Genomic DNA, 14,800 nt, shown 5'->3' with positions numbered 1-14,800 from the left:
CACTCGAGGGGATAATGTTACGTTTGATATAGGTAAAGTCTTAAAAAAATTATGGCGAAATAGATTTATTAAACTATCATTTAAAGTCAAATCCGTCAACAGAGCTTATCAAGATTTCTTGCAGTTTAATGTCTATGGGTGTAAATGTTCGCTTCCCATCAGGGGGGCCATTCGCTCGTCCGCGTTCCTAAATTAACTAAAAACGCCTCAAACGAAACATAAGATTCTCCTTAAAACTTGTCAAAATCATATTAGATTATGTCTAAAGTCATAAAAAAATTCAAGAGATTTACATACATTAACAGCCTGTAAATATCCCACTACTGACCTAAGGCCACTAGCTATATTCCACCATATACACATGTGGCAGAATTTCGGTGAAATTAGACACATGCAGGTGTCCTCACGATCTTTTCCTTCACCGCCGAGCGCGAGATGAATTATAAATACAAATTAAGCACATGAATATTCAGTGGTGCTTTCCTGGATTTGAATCCGAAATCATCGGTTAAGATGCACGCGTTCTAACCATGGACCATCTCGGCTCGGTTTGCATAACTAAGAGTAATTGTATACTTATTTAAACCATGTCAGCAGTGAGCACGAAGCCGACCCAGTCATAACATATTTTGTATTGAAATAGGACGCGTTTATTACGATATCCTGCGATCATTAAAAACTTCCTTTCGATTCCAGAACATCACGAAGGAAACCATTATTCGACTGAACTGTGGAGTTGTATTCTATTTGAGTTCGACAACTTCATTGATGAGAAAAAAAATTATATTAATGATGACGCATACATTCGATTTGGTTTTTAAGTTACTGTAATGTTTCTGGTCTTGATCCTTAGATGAAACAGTTATGGTATTGTTATGGTAGTGTAGAATGTCAAAGCCATATTGGACAGGTATTGGTGTGGATTCGAGATAGAAAGGGTTTGGTTAAACATCGAACCTTATAGTTGACGAAAAATGTATTAGTTTTCGACAGTAAATTATTTAACCAAATGTGCTACGATAGAGAAAATCTTCGCCGTACAAAGATAATCTATACTAATATTTTAGAGGTAAAATTTGTTTGTGTGTGTGTGTAATCTCCGAGACATATGATTCAATTAAAAAAAAATCACTGTTAAGAAGCTACTTTATTCCTGAATGCTATGGGGTATAAAATATATTTATATCATAACATTTTCTTAATTAATAAATTGCGCTGGAACAAGCCGGGGCGGGTCGCTAGTGTAATTTAATAAAATGTTATGTACACGATAGATTTACAAAGTATCGATATAAACTATTCGTGTGTGCCTATTTAAACATACAGTATTAAAGTTTTTTATACCTAGAATTATTTAGGTTACGTGAATATAATTTACTTATAAAATTACATAGTAACCGCTGATGAATGGAGCGATAAAATGCATAATTAAATGTCATCAACGATTTTATCTATAGAATCAGAACTTTTTATTATTTACAACTGTTCTAATCTAGCTTTTTGTACTGATTCCGGGTTTATATGTTGTATGTGTTGGTAAGTAGTCGTCACTGCTGATAGACATTGGAACTGTGAGAAATATTAAGCATCACATCACCAATGCATCAACCGGAATGCTACAATCTTTAGTATTGTTGCTTGGCGGCAGAATATTTGATGAGTGTGTGCCTACCCAGACGGGCTTACATAAGGCCCTACCTCGAATTTATAAATCATGTAATTTATATTTGTAGCCTTGAATAGGTATCAATGAACCATATTCTCAATATAAGTGCATATTCAAAAACAAAATATACAAGTTAAAATAAATATAACATACTAAATTAAATATAACATAATAACATTTCCATTACTATACATTTTAAGAGAGAAAAAATCATTTAAATTGATGCATTGATTTGAGTTTTTATACACATTTATTTATTTTCATTAGGACAACCAACAGTAGATACAATATGAAATAAAAAAAAAAAAACTTTTCAAAATTATCTAGGCAAAAGTTCTACTACTTACAGGTAGTCACACCATGCACTATCATATCGTACAATATTAAAAATATAAATTAAATATAAGCAATAATTAGAGATAAGAAGTAATCATACATTTTTTTAACTATTATATAATTAATAAAACCAATAAATTTAGAAATGAGCACAAATAAAATACTTTATTTTTCGATTGAACTGAAGGCGACTGAATTTACAATACGTAAGTAGTGGGAAGTAAATGTTACCTGACTTCTGGGAATCTTTCTTTATTCTAAACAGAATATTTTCAAAGAAAACGCCAAATAAACAACGTTTGACATCGAATTGACGCAATATCATTGGTCGAGAGCTTGAATAGTCTATGACATACAATATGGATGCGCGAAAAAATGACGTTTTGAAAGTAGGTAAATTAAAGTGGATAGGTACAATAAGTTAAGTGGTGTGGTGTTTAATTATAAATAAATATATTGTTATATAGTGCATAAGATACGTGTAATTTAAGGTTTGTTTATCTTTATTCTGTATTCGATTGAAATAGACTAATAAGTTATCGATTCAACTTTGATATAAGTTTTTTTTTCTACCTACGTCTATTCCTTATTGCTTGTTGTAATCGCGTAACATTATTAATATGAAAGTAAATCTGTCTGTCGGTCTGTCTGCTTACTCTTTCAAATCATGTATGTAATGATGTTATTTGTTATGAATCAAGCTTGGACATATGAATATGAATCCATAAAGATTATCATTGTTCATTGAAACCTTCGACCAATGATATCGCGTCAATTCGCTGTCAAATGTTTTGTTTTAGCTTTTGTCTTCTTGTGGTTGGATTAGACTATAAGTGCGTGCGTATTTTTGTACCTATTCTTATTATGTATAGTACGACACAACTTAGATGTAGCATCGGCAAAATTCTTAAAACCGATCACATCTGAATTAAGTGACTTCAAAATCATAATTTTTTTTTAATTATATTTATTTATTTCTTATGCGAAAATGATCTTTACGCAAACGTAATAATTTATAATGTCATATAATAAAATACATTCGCCAAATCGACGGTTTATTGTTTTTTTTTTATCGATGCTACATTTAAACTGTGTCGTACTATACACAGCTATACCAAAGAATATTATAAAGTAATTCCTGTATAAAATGAGAATGAATATCGTTTGTCATGCGACGATAACATAAAAATATAACGCGCTAATGGACTTTGTTCGAAATGTCGTTAAATTACTTTTATAGTGATTGAAACCGACTGACTATCCTTACTAATATTTTAAATGGGAAAGTTAGTTTGTTTATCGGTTTGTTTCTCTTTCAAGTCTTAACTGCTCAACTGATTGACATGAAGTTTAGTGTAAATGTGTTATACAGAACAAGACATAGGGTACCCTTAGTTTTTAAGGTAAGCTATGTCTTGTTCTTTTACTCTAGGAGGTAAATTAGTATATCGATTATGCAAAAACTTAAGTGAGCACTGTATTTGGATTCATCTCTTCGATTAGGTTTCACAGTTTCTTGATTTTTGAAAAACACGGTCAAATTAATTAGGTTTACCTTGTAATAAAAATGTTTAACACATTGTAAGTAATTTCTCCTCATTTGTTGCGTGTGGTATTCCTAACAGTAGTTAATGCCAGTTCGAAGTTACTGGTTACTAATAGTAACTTTAGTTTATATCAGCTTGGTGTTAATTATTTTTGGTGAATATAAATAAGTATTTTTTATGACATCCGTAGACGGACGAGCAAATGATACCACCTTTTGGTACGTGGTCGCTACCTCCAATAGTCAAAGGCGCTGTAAGAAACATTAACCATTTCTTATGTGCCATCAATCTTGGTAAATAAGATATTATGACCCTTGTGCCTGTAGTTACACTGACTCACTCACCTTTCACACCGGAACACAACAATTCTGAGTACTGCTGTTTGGCGGTAGAATATATGTGAGGGCTTGCACAAAGCCCTACCAGGTGTGTATTTATTTATTGTATATACATGATATACAATAAATAAATACACACCTGTCCTCCCATACGAGGGGCTAGTTTTGAAGACAACTGAAAATACTATTAATGTGATACTAACCGGCTCGCATAATCCTCTGGGTATGGTACAAGCGTGCCTTCAGGTGACGGTTGTGGCGTGTCGCCAACCCAGAAATACGCGTCGGGGCCAGTCCCATCGTACGCAAATCCCCGTACGAATACCGTACTCTCGTCCACAGCGTACACAGTGCCCCGTATTCCATGTGCGTACTGGGTGAGCCGGCCAATGACGCGGCCATAGTACGGCTCGGGTCGCCTAGATGCGGATAAACCTGTGAACAAAGAAATATACGTTTAACGAAACAATACTTAACCTCATATACAAATATTTTGGTAAAGATCACATATCGATTAACAAGTCTGGCAGCAGCAGTATTAGGCTGTCTTTCATACGGATAAAATTCACACATAGTTACCCTTTTCCACTAAAGTTTAAATTTCCAAAGAACCATCTTAGCAGTTGCTTGCTTTTTTAAATCGATCTATTTACCAAATATTAGCTTTCTAGAGGGTGTGCGTTGACAGTCAGTCAGTACCATCGTATCATGAGACAAAACATTAATTAGACCAAAAAGTTCGGACTTCGGGATATACAACCTTATGGCTTTACAATGGATATAACGCAGTTTAAATTAGAGGTAATCTGTGATAAATACATAGGGCCTAGATGAAACAGTAACGAGATATCAAACGCATGGAGTCGCCAGAGCAGCTGGTAATTTTAAATAAATCAACCAACATTAAAACGAAAACTCTTGTTTTCGTTTTAATGTTGGTTGATTTCCTAAGTTTTTTCTTGGAGGACGATCGCTACATATCAACATCTTATATATGTGGCTAGAACATTTTGGAAGATTCTTATGTGTACTTTGTGTCGTAATCTTTAGAACCGTCGTTATTTTCTATATATATATATATATATATGTTTGTTTATCTGCACTTCTCATTTACATAAAACTATTGTATAAAAATAAACAATATTTTCAGCCGAGGTGAAATTTGTCTCCAGAAATATTGCGCAGGTCTAGGGACATCATAAAGTATAACCATAACATGTATTAGCTTGTACATCATTATAATATAGAAAAGAAAACGTAAGATGTCGTATAAGTTGTCGCTTATATATATAAATATATATGTAACCTACCTAGTTATAGATCTGTTTACTCAAGGCTCGCCCCTCCACGTCACAATATCACCGTGCATTAGTACGAGTGACGCTTGGGCTTACAATGTCTTAGTGTGCGTGAGACGACTATCGCAAGAGTACAGACAGCAAAATAAAATACAAATTAGATGATAATTTAAGGTAGACGGGCGCGCGCTCTCGTGAATAATAATAATTAATTATTACACTATATCATACGTATCTTTTTCTCATGAATATTACTCATACAGGATTCAAAAAGCAACCAACACCTTAAACTACCTTCAGAGAAATTGAAACGTAAAACAAAACAAACACGTTTGTAGATCTGTACAGATCACGTAAGAACGAACTGAAAACACCGCAGAACACGATAGAGTATTCACATAATGTGATATGCTATACTGACTACAATTATTATGGCATTTAAATTATATAAGCGTCATTATTGCGTACCACGTTTTCAACAGAGCCGAGTTGGCCCAGTGGTTAGAACGCGTGCATCTTAACCGATGATTTCGGGTTCAAACCCAGGCAGGCACCACTGAATATTCATGTGCTTAATTTGTGTTTATAATTCATCTCGTGTATCGTGAGGAAACCTGCATGTGTCTAATTTCAACGAAATTTTGCCACATGTGTATTATACCAACCCGCATTCGAGCAGCGTGGTGGAATATGCTCCACCACGAATGCTTCTCCTCAAGGGAGAGGAGGCCTTAGCCCAGCAGAGGGAAATTTACAGGCTGCTAATGTATTGTAAAACGTTTTCAACAACTCAGGCGATTTTAAAGAACAGTTTACAAAATAGTGCTGTTGGATACGTGGCTATTAAATAAAAAGGCGTCATATCTCACAGAAGAATTCATTGTAATTTTATGATTCTTTGTCAACTTATTACGAAAGTCCGCAGATGTTTATCTTCTGAATGGAAAAGGTAACCTGATCACTCGACTTGAGGGGAGCATGATGTTTCACAAGTATATCGTTACGAAAGAAAATTAGAACGAATGAGCTGAGATAGCCAAGTGGACGGCGGATTTATCAAAAGATCCGTAATTTGTACTTATAAATTGTGCTGCACAGTTACGGATAATCTTACACGTAATTTTATGTTTATGTACCAATTTTGTTTAATTTATTTGATATACTTAGGTATACAGGCTCATGGGCCGCCTGGTAATAAGTGTTCACTAAGGCCCATAAGCACTGTAAGAAATATTTAACATTCCTCACATCAGCACCAATAATCTTAGGAGTTATCGTTTCTCTTGTGCCTGTAGTTACACTGGTTCACTTCCCCATCAAAACAACACTGAGCATCGCTGTGTGGATGTTCAATATGTTAATAGGTTGTACACACCCAAACGGGCTGGTACGAAGTTCTACCACAACGGAGATATATCAGATGAAATTCTAACAAATAAACATAATCGTATATATATTAAAGCGCGCAGAAGCGTCGTGAAGTTAGCTTCAAATGATCCTGCTAACGAGAGACTACCTGTTACTAAAGACAATTAGACATTAAGATAACTCTTGTGGTAGTTATCACTACAACAAATGACTTCAAGAAACCAGTTACATAAATCACCTAACTCGTATTTTTACATTTTCACGTGCAATATTATTCCCGTGTAATCATAAAATTCTAATCCAACGAAAGTGATGATCGTTTAGGCGTTCACATTATGATTACGATGGCGTATTTATCTAATAACCCCGCCGGAACCCTCCCCCATTAAGGGATATTTTGATTGACATGCTTCGCCCCCGAGATTGTGCGACGTTGGGGTGATTTTAGGGTTGCTGTTCGAAAAATAACAAATTAAAATAATTTATTGTTTTGCACTTGCCACTTTTTTGATGATTTATGACAAAGTACATTGAAAAGTGGTATTGGTATATATCTGGTACAACTTGGGTGTACTCAAAAGGATGACTTTGTACAGGAGTGGGTGGATAAGACGAAGTTGAAGATTTAACGCAGCCCACAGTCTCATTTCTCCCCTAAAAACTAAGTCTCAGTCCGTCTCTTCATTACGAAACGAAGGCCTTCTACGATTAGGTTATTATACTAGCTGCTTGTCCTGTCTTTGTCCAAGCGAAATAAGAATTTTATTTACTTCCCGATCGTAGTTAGTGTTGTATTTACTTGGTGGTAGACTTTGTGCAAGCTCGTCTTGGTATGTACCAACCACTTATCTGGTGTGGTGCCGCCAAACATCAAGTTTTGGTATTGTTGTGTTCCGGTTTGAAGTGTGAGTGAGCCAGTGTAACTACAGACACAAGGGACATAATATCTTAGTTCCCGAGGTTGATGGCGCATTGGCGATGTAAGGAATGGTTAATATGACGAAGTCACCTACCGGGTACTCGATACAGTAGGTGACGCCTATAGACACTGGCGCTCACAAAACATTCAGGCACTTACTTAAATATACACAAAAAAAAATCGCCTACTTAAATATATATATAAAGATGGCAATTGTTACTTCTGGCGTAGTTAATTAAGTGAAGGAATCCTTTAAAGCTTTTTACTATAAAGTATTATTTGAAAAAGGAAATCTAATCGTTGGCATTTAAATGCACATTTAATCTTGTTATTAAATCTTGTGTAGATATTATTAGTAATTTATTTAAAGCACTAATACTTTCAAGCCGAGTTTACTACAGGATATAAAATATATTCAAAGCATACAGGTAGATGTCGGATATTGAGTTTGTCAGGGACTACGAATACTTAAAATGAAATTCCGTTTCGGAATAAAGATTATATATACCAAGAAAATCCGGTATGAAAAAAAAAATACATCCGCAATAATTATAATACGAGGTAGTGATCGATAAAACTTGAATTATGTATGATTTTTTTTATTATAAAACATTTTTTTTATGATATAGGTAGGTAAGTGGTCACAAACGCCCATAGAAAATGGCGCTGCACGACATATAATATTAAATATTTGTTATATCCAATCACGCTGTAAGAAATATTAACCATTCCCTATGCACCACAAACCTTGCAAACTGAGATGTCATATCCCAAATGGCTGTAGTTATACTGGCTCACTCACTCTTAAAACCGGAACACAACAGTCCTGAATACGGCTGTTTGACGGTAGAATATCTGATGAGTCGGTGGTACCTTGCTTGCACAAATCCCTAACCAAGTAAATATTATAATACTTAGTCTGATTGGAAAACAATTTAGTCTAATTTATTGTATACTAGTATTGTAAATTCTTTTCTCTGTATATAATGAAAAAAAAAATATAGAAATTAATGAACATCGTGAAAGTATAAAGTTTTGAAGATGAATCTTCGGGTTCCGGGAAAGAACCATTGAGTTTTCATGTGCTTCGTAGTGTTTGTAATTAATCTCGTGCTCGGATGTAGAATAAGCTCAAAGCCTAATTAAAAGGGTCTAATTAAAAAATCTAGCGGTGGGCCATTTATGAGCTAGAACTTTGTTTTTTTATAAAGATAATATAAATGAATTCTAACTGCATTGTGTTCAATCAGCACTTCGGGCTTTTTGATATTAAATAGATATTCAGATGCAAATGTGGTCACGGCCGCCCAAAAACATCGCCAATGCGCCACCAACTTTGAGAACTAAGATGTTACATCGTGCGTGTAGTTACACTGGCTCACTCATCCACAAAATCAGAATACAGCAATGCCAAGTATTTGCTGTTTTGCGGTAGATTACGTGATGTGTGTATAGTTTCTACACAGACAGGCTTGCACAAAACACAACCAGCTATTCAATTAAATTGTTGTTTAGTGAATTATTTAGCTGTTTTTAATATGGATATAATTTTCCAATGTTAGTACGACATTATGGTGACTTAGCTAAGAATTTGTCAACCCTAGCCGACCCTCGCCGGCGCGCCCCTCGCTCCCGACACGTAGACTTAATACAGTTTTGTCTTGACATTTCGATACTCATTTGTTTCTTAGACAGGGAATATGTCACGGATGTTGGGGAAACTCGCTAAACTATCGCTTAACATGACGTAGATTACAATATTTTTAACATAACATGCGACGTCTGGTTTTATTAATTTTAGTCTTTCTTAGCCAGTACTTTTTACGGTTATAATATTATTTAGTAATGTCTTCTAGACTTTCTGATCCTAGATAAAACAGTGACGTATCATCTATTCCAAGCGTAATTTGAGAAAAGCACAATAAACAACATTTAACAACAAATCGCTGATATCATTGGTCGAGAGCTTGATTAATCTATGATATTCACTAGGGATTTGCGAAGAAATTGTGTTTTGAACGTCAACGAAACTGTTATCGGAATTTTGAAAGGATAATTAACGTGGATATAAGTATTTAAGTGTATTCTATTATTAATAAAGATATGTTAATCATAAACTCTTAGTAGTGCACAATATAGCAAATCGCATGAAAAACGTAAATCTAAGGTCTGTTTATCTTCATTCCCACTTCGATTGCAATAGTCTACATATGAACTTTTTAAATAGACGAAGACAATAATCATATAAAAATTTTATTGCACCAATCGTAACGTAACCGTAAAGGAATGGTGGCAAGAATGCTAGCAGATTTCCTTGTTCTTTTTTTGCTAACTATACTAAGACAAAAATATGTATTGTGAATTTATGATGACATGATCAGACCGAGAGCCGGAGGGCGCAGTGGTTAGAAAGCGTGCATCTTAACCGATGATTTCGGGTTTTAAACCCGAATTTAAACCCGAATTTTAAATGGTTTTCGAACCATGAATTTTCATGTGCTTAATTTGTATTTATAATTCATCTCGTGCTCAGCGGTGAAGGAAATCATCCTGAGGGAACCTGCATGTAATTCTGCATCTAATTGCAACGAAATTCTGCCACATGTGTATTTCACCAATCCGCATTGGAGCAGCGTGGTGGAATATGCTACAAAACCTTCTCCTCAAAGAGAGAGGAGGCCTTAGCGCAACGGTGGGAAATTTACAGGCTGCTACTGTAATGCAATGTAATCAGACCGCGTCTCTTATTGTTAAGTAATGTGTTGTATCAAGCCAATCTGTATTCCCACGGCCTCTCAGATCCGGGTCGAGGGCGGCAATAGCAGGAGTTTTAGTGGGTAAACCCACATAACTCTGTTCCTTCAGATTCCAAGCCTTTAAAAAGGATGAATTCAATCTCTGAACGAAATGCGTTGAAGGGGAGGGGAGATGGAGATTTATTTTGTTATAACTTTTAAATTAGATTTATTTAATTTTCTTAAAAGACTATCATGTTTTATAGTTTAAGTTACATCTATTATGGTATGTCTAGTTATACAATATTTCGCCACTATATAAGTACGTGAACTAGTAAAATAGTACGACGTTTGGCGAGTGTCGTGGCTGTCACGCTCGCTAAGATAAGACAGTTGTTTTAGTTCTATCGTAGCGCGACACGCTGTGTAGATATGTAAATAATCTAACCAACGGAATTCAAGGGCCCGATGTGATTAGGATTGCCGAGATAATCTGATTGGTTATCTTATTTATGCCGACACGGGTGTGTAGTTATAATTTAACCTCATTTATAGGGTTCCGTACTTCTAGAAAAAATAAACCCTCATAAGATATGTGGTATGTCTGTCTGTCCGTCAAGACCCTTTTTCTAAGGAACGCGTAGGGGTGTAAAGTTGAAGTTACCAAATACCAAATGCTAAGGTCCCTTACACATTGTAATTATCAGACATCTGAGTATTCGCAATCAAAAGATATGGCTTATGTAGGATTTCTCATACATTCACAAAGGAATTAAAAAAAATATACGGTACTTCTGTTGACGGTACTCTAGAATTTGTCAAGAAGCAATATCGTGTAAGAAAAGTATAGAAAAAAAATGGATAGCCGTAAATTTGTTGTTACATCTGCTTCTGTTTGTCTATCTTACTGGTGATACGGAACTCTCAGTGCGCGTGTCCGACTCGCAGTTGCCCGGTATTATTGTTAATTTCAAAACAAAATATTACGATAATCTTGCTCACAGCTAAAATTTTCTCGTCGATAATTCTTTATAACAGAAAGTCTAGATGTTTGGCGAAGTCGCGTGAATGTCAAGTACGTCCTTGTCACTCGTAAAATATTTCTTACCCGAATAAAAGACACGACATAAAATAAGAGCTGACGTAAGACGTTCGAAACTCCTTACACTTGACGATTTACTTTATTCGGGTATAAATGTGAATCTGACGCGAGCGTATCTTACGATGTATAAAAACGTCGTCAGTGCTGAAATGGGATACGAATTTGTTTTACGATAAAAAAGAAGCTGCGACCAGACAATCCTGGCTAATATTATATGTGTGACATTCAGTTTGTTTGTTACGCTTTTAAGTCATAAATACTCAACTTGCTAGAGGCACCGAGAAGGACTTAGGGTATCTAGAACTTGCCCCACCTTCCCCCCACACGGGCTTGAAGCCGAAACTAGACCAAGTTATCTGTTTTCCGAAGTTTCTTATCTTTTCATAACCAGAGATAAAAGTATTAAAAATTGGAGTGCTTACTTTAAGAGGCGACTTAAATAAATTATTTATTTAAGTCGCCTCTTGAAACTATTTCCGATGCCATCCTTTTTCAAGATTACATTTAAACTAGCGAACTGCCTCGGCTTCGTACGTATAAAAATTATTAACAAAGAAATTAGCACTTAGAAATACTGTGGCTTTCTACCAATGATTTTTTTTAGAATTGGACCATTAGTTCCAGAGCTTATCCCCTACATAAAAACATACAATTTTTACTTCTTTATAATATTAATATAGATGAATAGATAGATGGATAAAGATATAAAGCTATCGACAATTTAGAGTTTAGATACCGAGCAAGAAACGCTAAAGGAACTCCACACCATTTTTTTTAAATTACATAATAATGTTAGTCAAATAAAATAAATTGTACATAATATTTAAAAACTAGTTCCAGTTTGCTTAACATTATTTATCGGGGAATGCTCGATAAGTTTCAAGAATTTAAAGATAATATGAAATTTATGTGCCATAATTTGAATTGAACACTTATTTTAGTATGTCAGGTGAAGTACATTTGACATTTGGGCGTTTTATCTGTTTCAAGGCTATTCATAAACATTTATGAATTATAAACTTTAAGCTGTTTTATACTAACATTTTCCAAATGATTCGTCCACCAAACAGTATTTATTAAGACCACATAACAAATTAGTAACTGAAAATGATATTTTATTAAAAAGCACAGATGATTAAGATTCATAATATAAAATATTTAATATTTTTTTTTATCGATGGCAATACTCAATTGTTACGATGTATATAATTTCTCAATTCTCAGTGAATTTCTTCATTTCGTATTAGTATTCAGTCCTCGTCGGACGCTTATTTCGTTGTGCCGAAGTCACGTACTTCTCTATCAAAATGCTAAATGGAATTTGATGAAATTTCGTAAATAAATTAACTTACATTTGTTACTCGTAATAAGTTTAACATAAAATTAATTCTATAAGTTTTTTATGGTTATATGAATAAAAATGAAGGCATGTATAATGTTTGTTTGTCAACGTTGCATGTCATTTTTGTTTTTAACCGAATTAAAAAAAAAAGGGATCGATTAATCAGAAAGTTTTTTTTTTTTTGTATCTTACTTCAGGACTCCGTTATTTATGATATTATTATTTTCTTTGGGCATATTTTCTGTTTAGATTTGAAGAATGAATTTAAAGTTTCTATTTTATTATTTGTTGCCCGCGGTTCGCACGCGGATTTGTCGTCAGGCTTTAGGGTATCAAAAAGGTTATAGCTTACTTTAATTTTTTTTATTTCATAGTTTAGCGCAATGTGCCAACTGATGTTAAGTGGTCACCATCCTTTAGTTCGCCAATTTGCCACCAACCTTGGGAACTAAGATGTTATCATGATGTTCCTTGTGTATGTAGTTACACTGGCTCCTCACCCTTCAAACCGGAACACAACAATACCAAGTATCGCTGCTTGGCGGCAGAATATCTGGTGAGTGGCTGGTACCTACTCATACGGGTTTGCACAAAGCCCCACCAAGTAAAGCATAGTATCTTAGCAAAATGTCATACAAAATTTCAACAAATTCGGTTAAGTAAAGAATAACAGATAGACAGACAGACTGACTTTCTCCTTAATAATATTAGTATAGGTAGTAACCAATTAAATTTGCTAGTGAGTGCTCTTTTTTAGGCTCGTTTCGCTTGAAACCACCCACTCGTATTTAAGTTAATCAAATAAATAAATAATAAACATTACAATGAATTTATATTTGCGATAATGCATGTCGTTTTGTTATTTTATTTCCGTTTTATCAGTTGAATATGTTATTTTTAATTATTGAGCAATTATGAGTCATATCTATTTACTTATTATATAAAAATTATATACATAAGTATCTATATATAAAAATGCAAAGAAAAATCAGTGCAGTACCTTTTTCCCCTTTGTCATTTTTTTTATTTTTATTCGGTAGCTTTTGATGGGTTTTACTGTTATAAGTTAGGAATTTGCAGTGCAATTTTATAATAATTCACTTCGTATCTCACTTGTAAAATGTTGACAACCGACTAATGGTGATATTTTGTACTACACGTGTTCCTTTCTTTGTGTGCAGTTCATTCTTATTGACTATACTTGCCGTCATCGCGTTTGGACTCCATTATCACTATACAATACAAATATATATATGTATAATACTGTAGTGATGACAGAGACAGCATGAGAGAGAATTACGAAGGTGTAAGAGAGATGGAGAGGAAGGAGAGACGACAGCGGCACGACGTATTTAAGTGTAACGTAGTCTTTTGTAAAATCTAACCAATAAATACAAATTGTAGATATTTCTTGGTTTCTTTCCATCTTACATACCACATATATATGCCATATTAAAACGTGTCTTTTGTAAATTTTATAATGATTCTGACAACAATACAAAACAAAATAAGAAAGACTCGCTGAGTTTCTTTCGCCGGTTCTTCTCAGGTCAGGGTACTTTCTTTCCGAACCGGTGTTAGTGTTTCATTTGACTATCAATAACCAAGTGTAATGCTTATTGATGTTGAATAAGGGAATTTGATTTGATTTCACATTTCACGCTCGTGATCTGTGATGAGTTTCGAGTTTCTTATTACAGAATCGCTCTACAGAACGTTCTTTATGAATGTTCAAGCTAGCGTTTAGAGCTTGATGTTACTATAGTCGAATTCGAAAAGAAGGCAAAAACTTCCTAAACATATTTAAAACTATATAAATACTATACAATTTCTACTGTAACATATAACATATTATGTTACTACATAATCCTTTTATACTTTGACAAGGGTCATGGGTTCTTGATCGATGCTCATTGGGATGAGGCTTTTAAGACGAGTTATAGAGAATTATGTTACGTGATATTAAATAACTTTAACTTGTCTTGTTAATGAATGCAAATCTTATGTCGAAAGACATTGATAAATAAGGATATTTACTCGATTAAAGTTTAATTAGATGGTCAAAAAGTGTGGAGTTTTGTCTATTTTGATTTTCATGCAAGATTAAGTGTTAATTAACATAATATCTAGGTCATTTAAGTGGCGTAAA

At 34.2% G+C, this 14,800-nt stretch overlaps 1 protein-coding gene across 1 annotated transcript in view; it reads right to left on the bottom strand.

Moving 5' to 3' along the window:
• Positions 1-14,800, bottom strand: part of LOC125072945 (protein Skeletor, isoforms B/C) — a 45,745-nt gene that overhangs the window by 13,045 nt on the left and 17,900 nt on the right. The window contains exon 2 of the mRNA XM_047683582.1: positions 4,091-4,322. Coding sequence (XP_047539538.1) covers positions 4,091-4,322 — 232 coding nt within the window. The remainder of the gene's footprint in view (positions 1-4,090; positions 4,323-14,800) is intronic.

The sequence above is a fragment of the Vanessa atalanta genome, chromosome 23 (genome assembly GCF_905147765.1).
Source record: "Vanessa atalanta chromosome 23, ilVanAtal1.2, whole genome shotgun sequence".
NCBI classification, from domain to species: domain Eukaryota; kingdom Metazoa; phylum Arthropoda; class Insecta; order Lepidoptera; family Nymphalidae; genus Vanessa; species Vanessa atalanta.
Note: the sequence above shows the minus strand (reverse complement) of the source record. Positions and strands in the feature narration are given on the sequence as shown.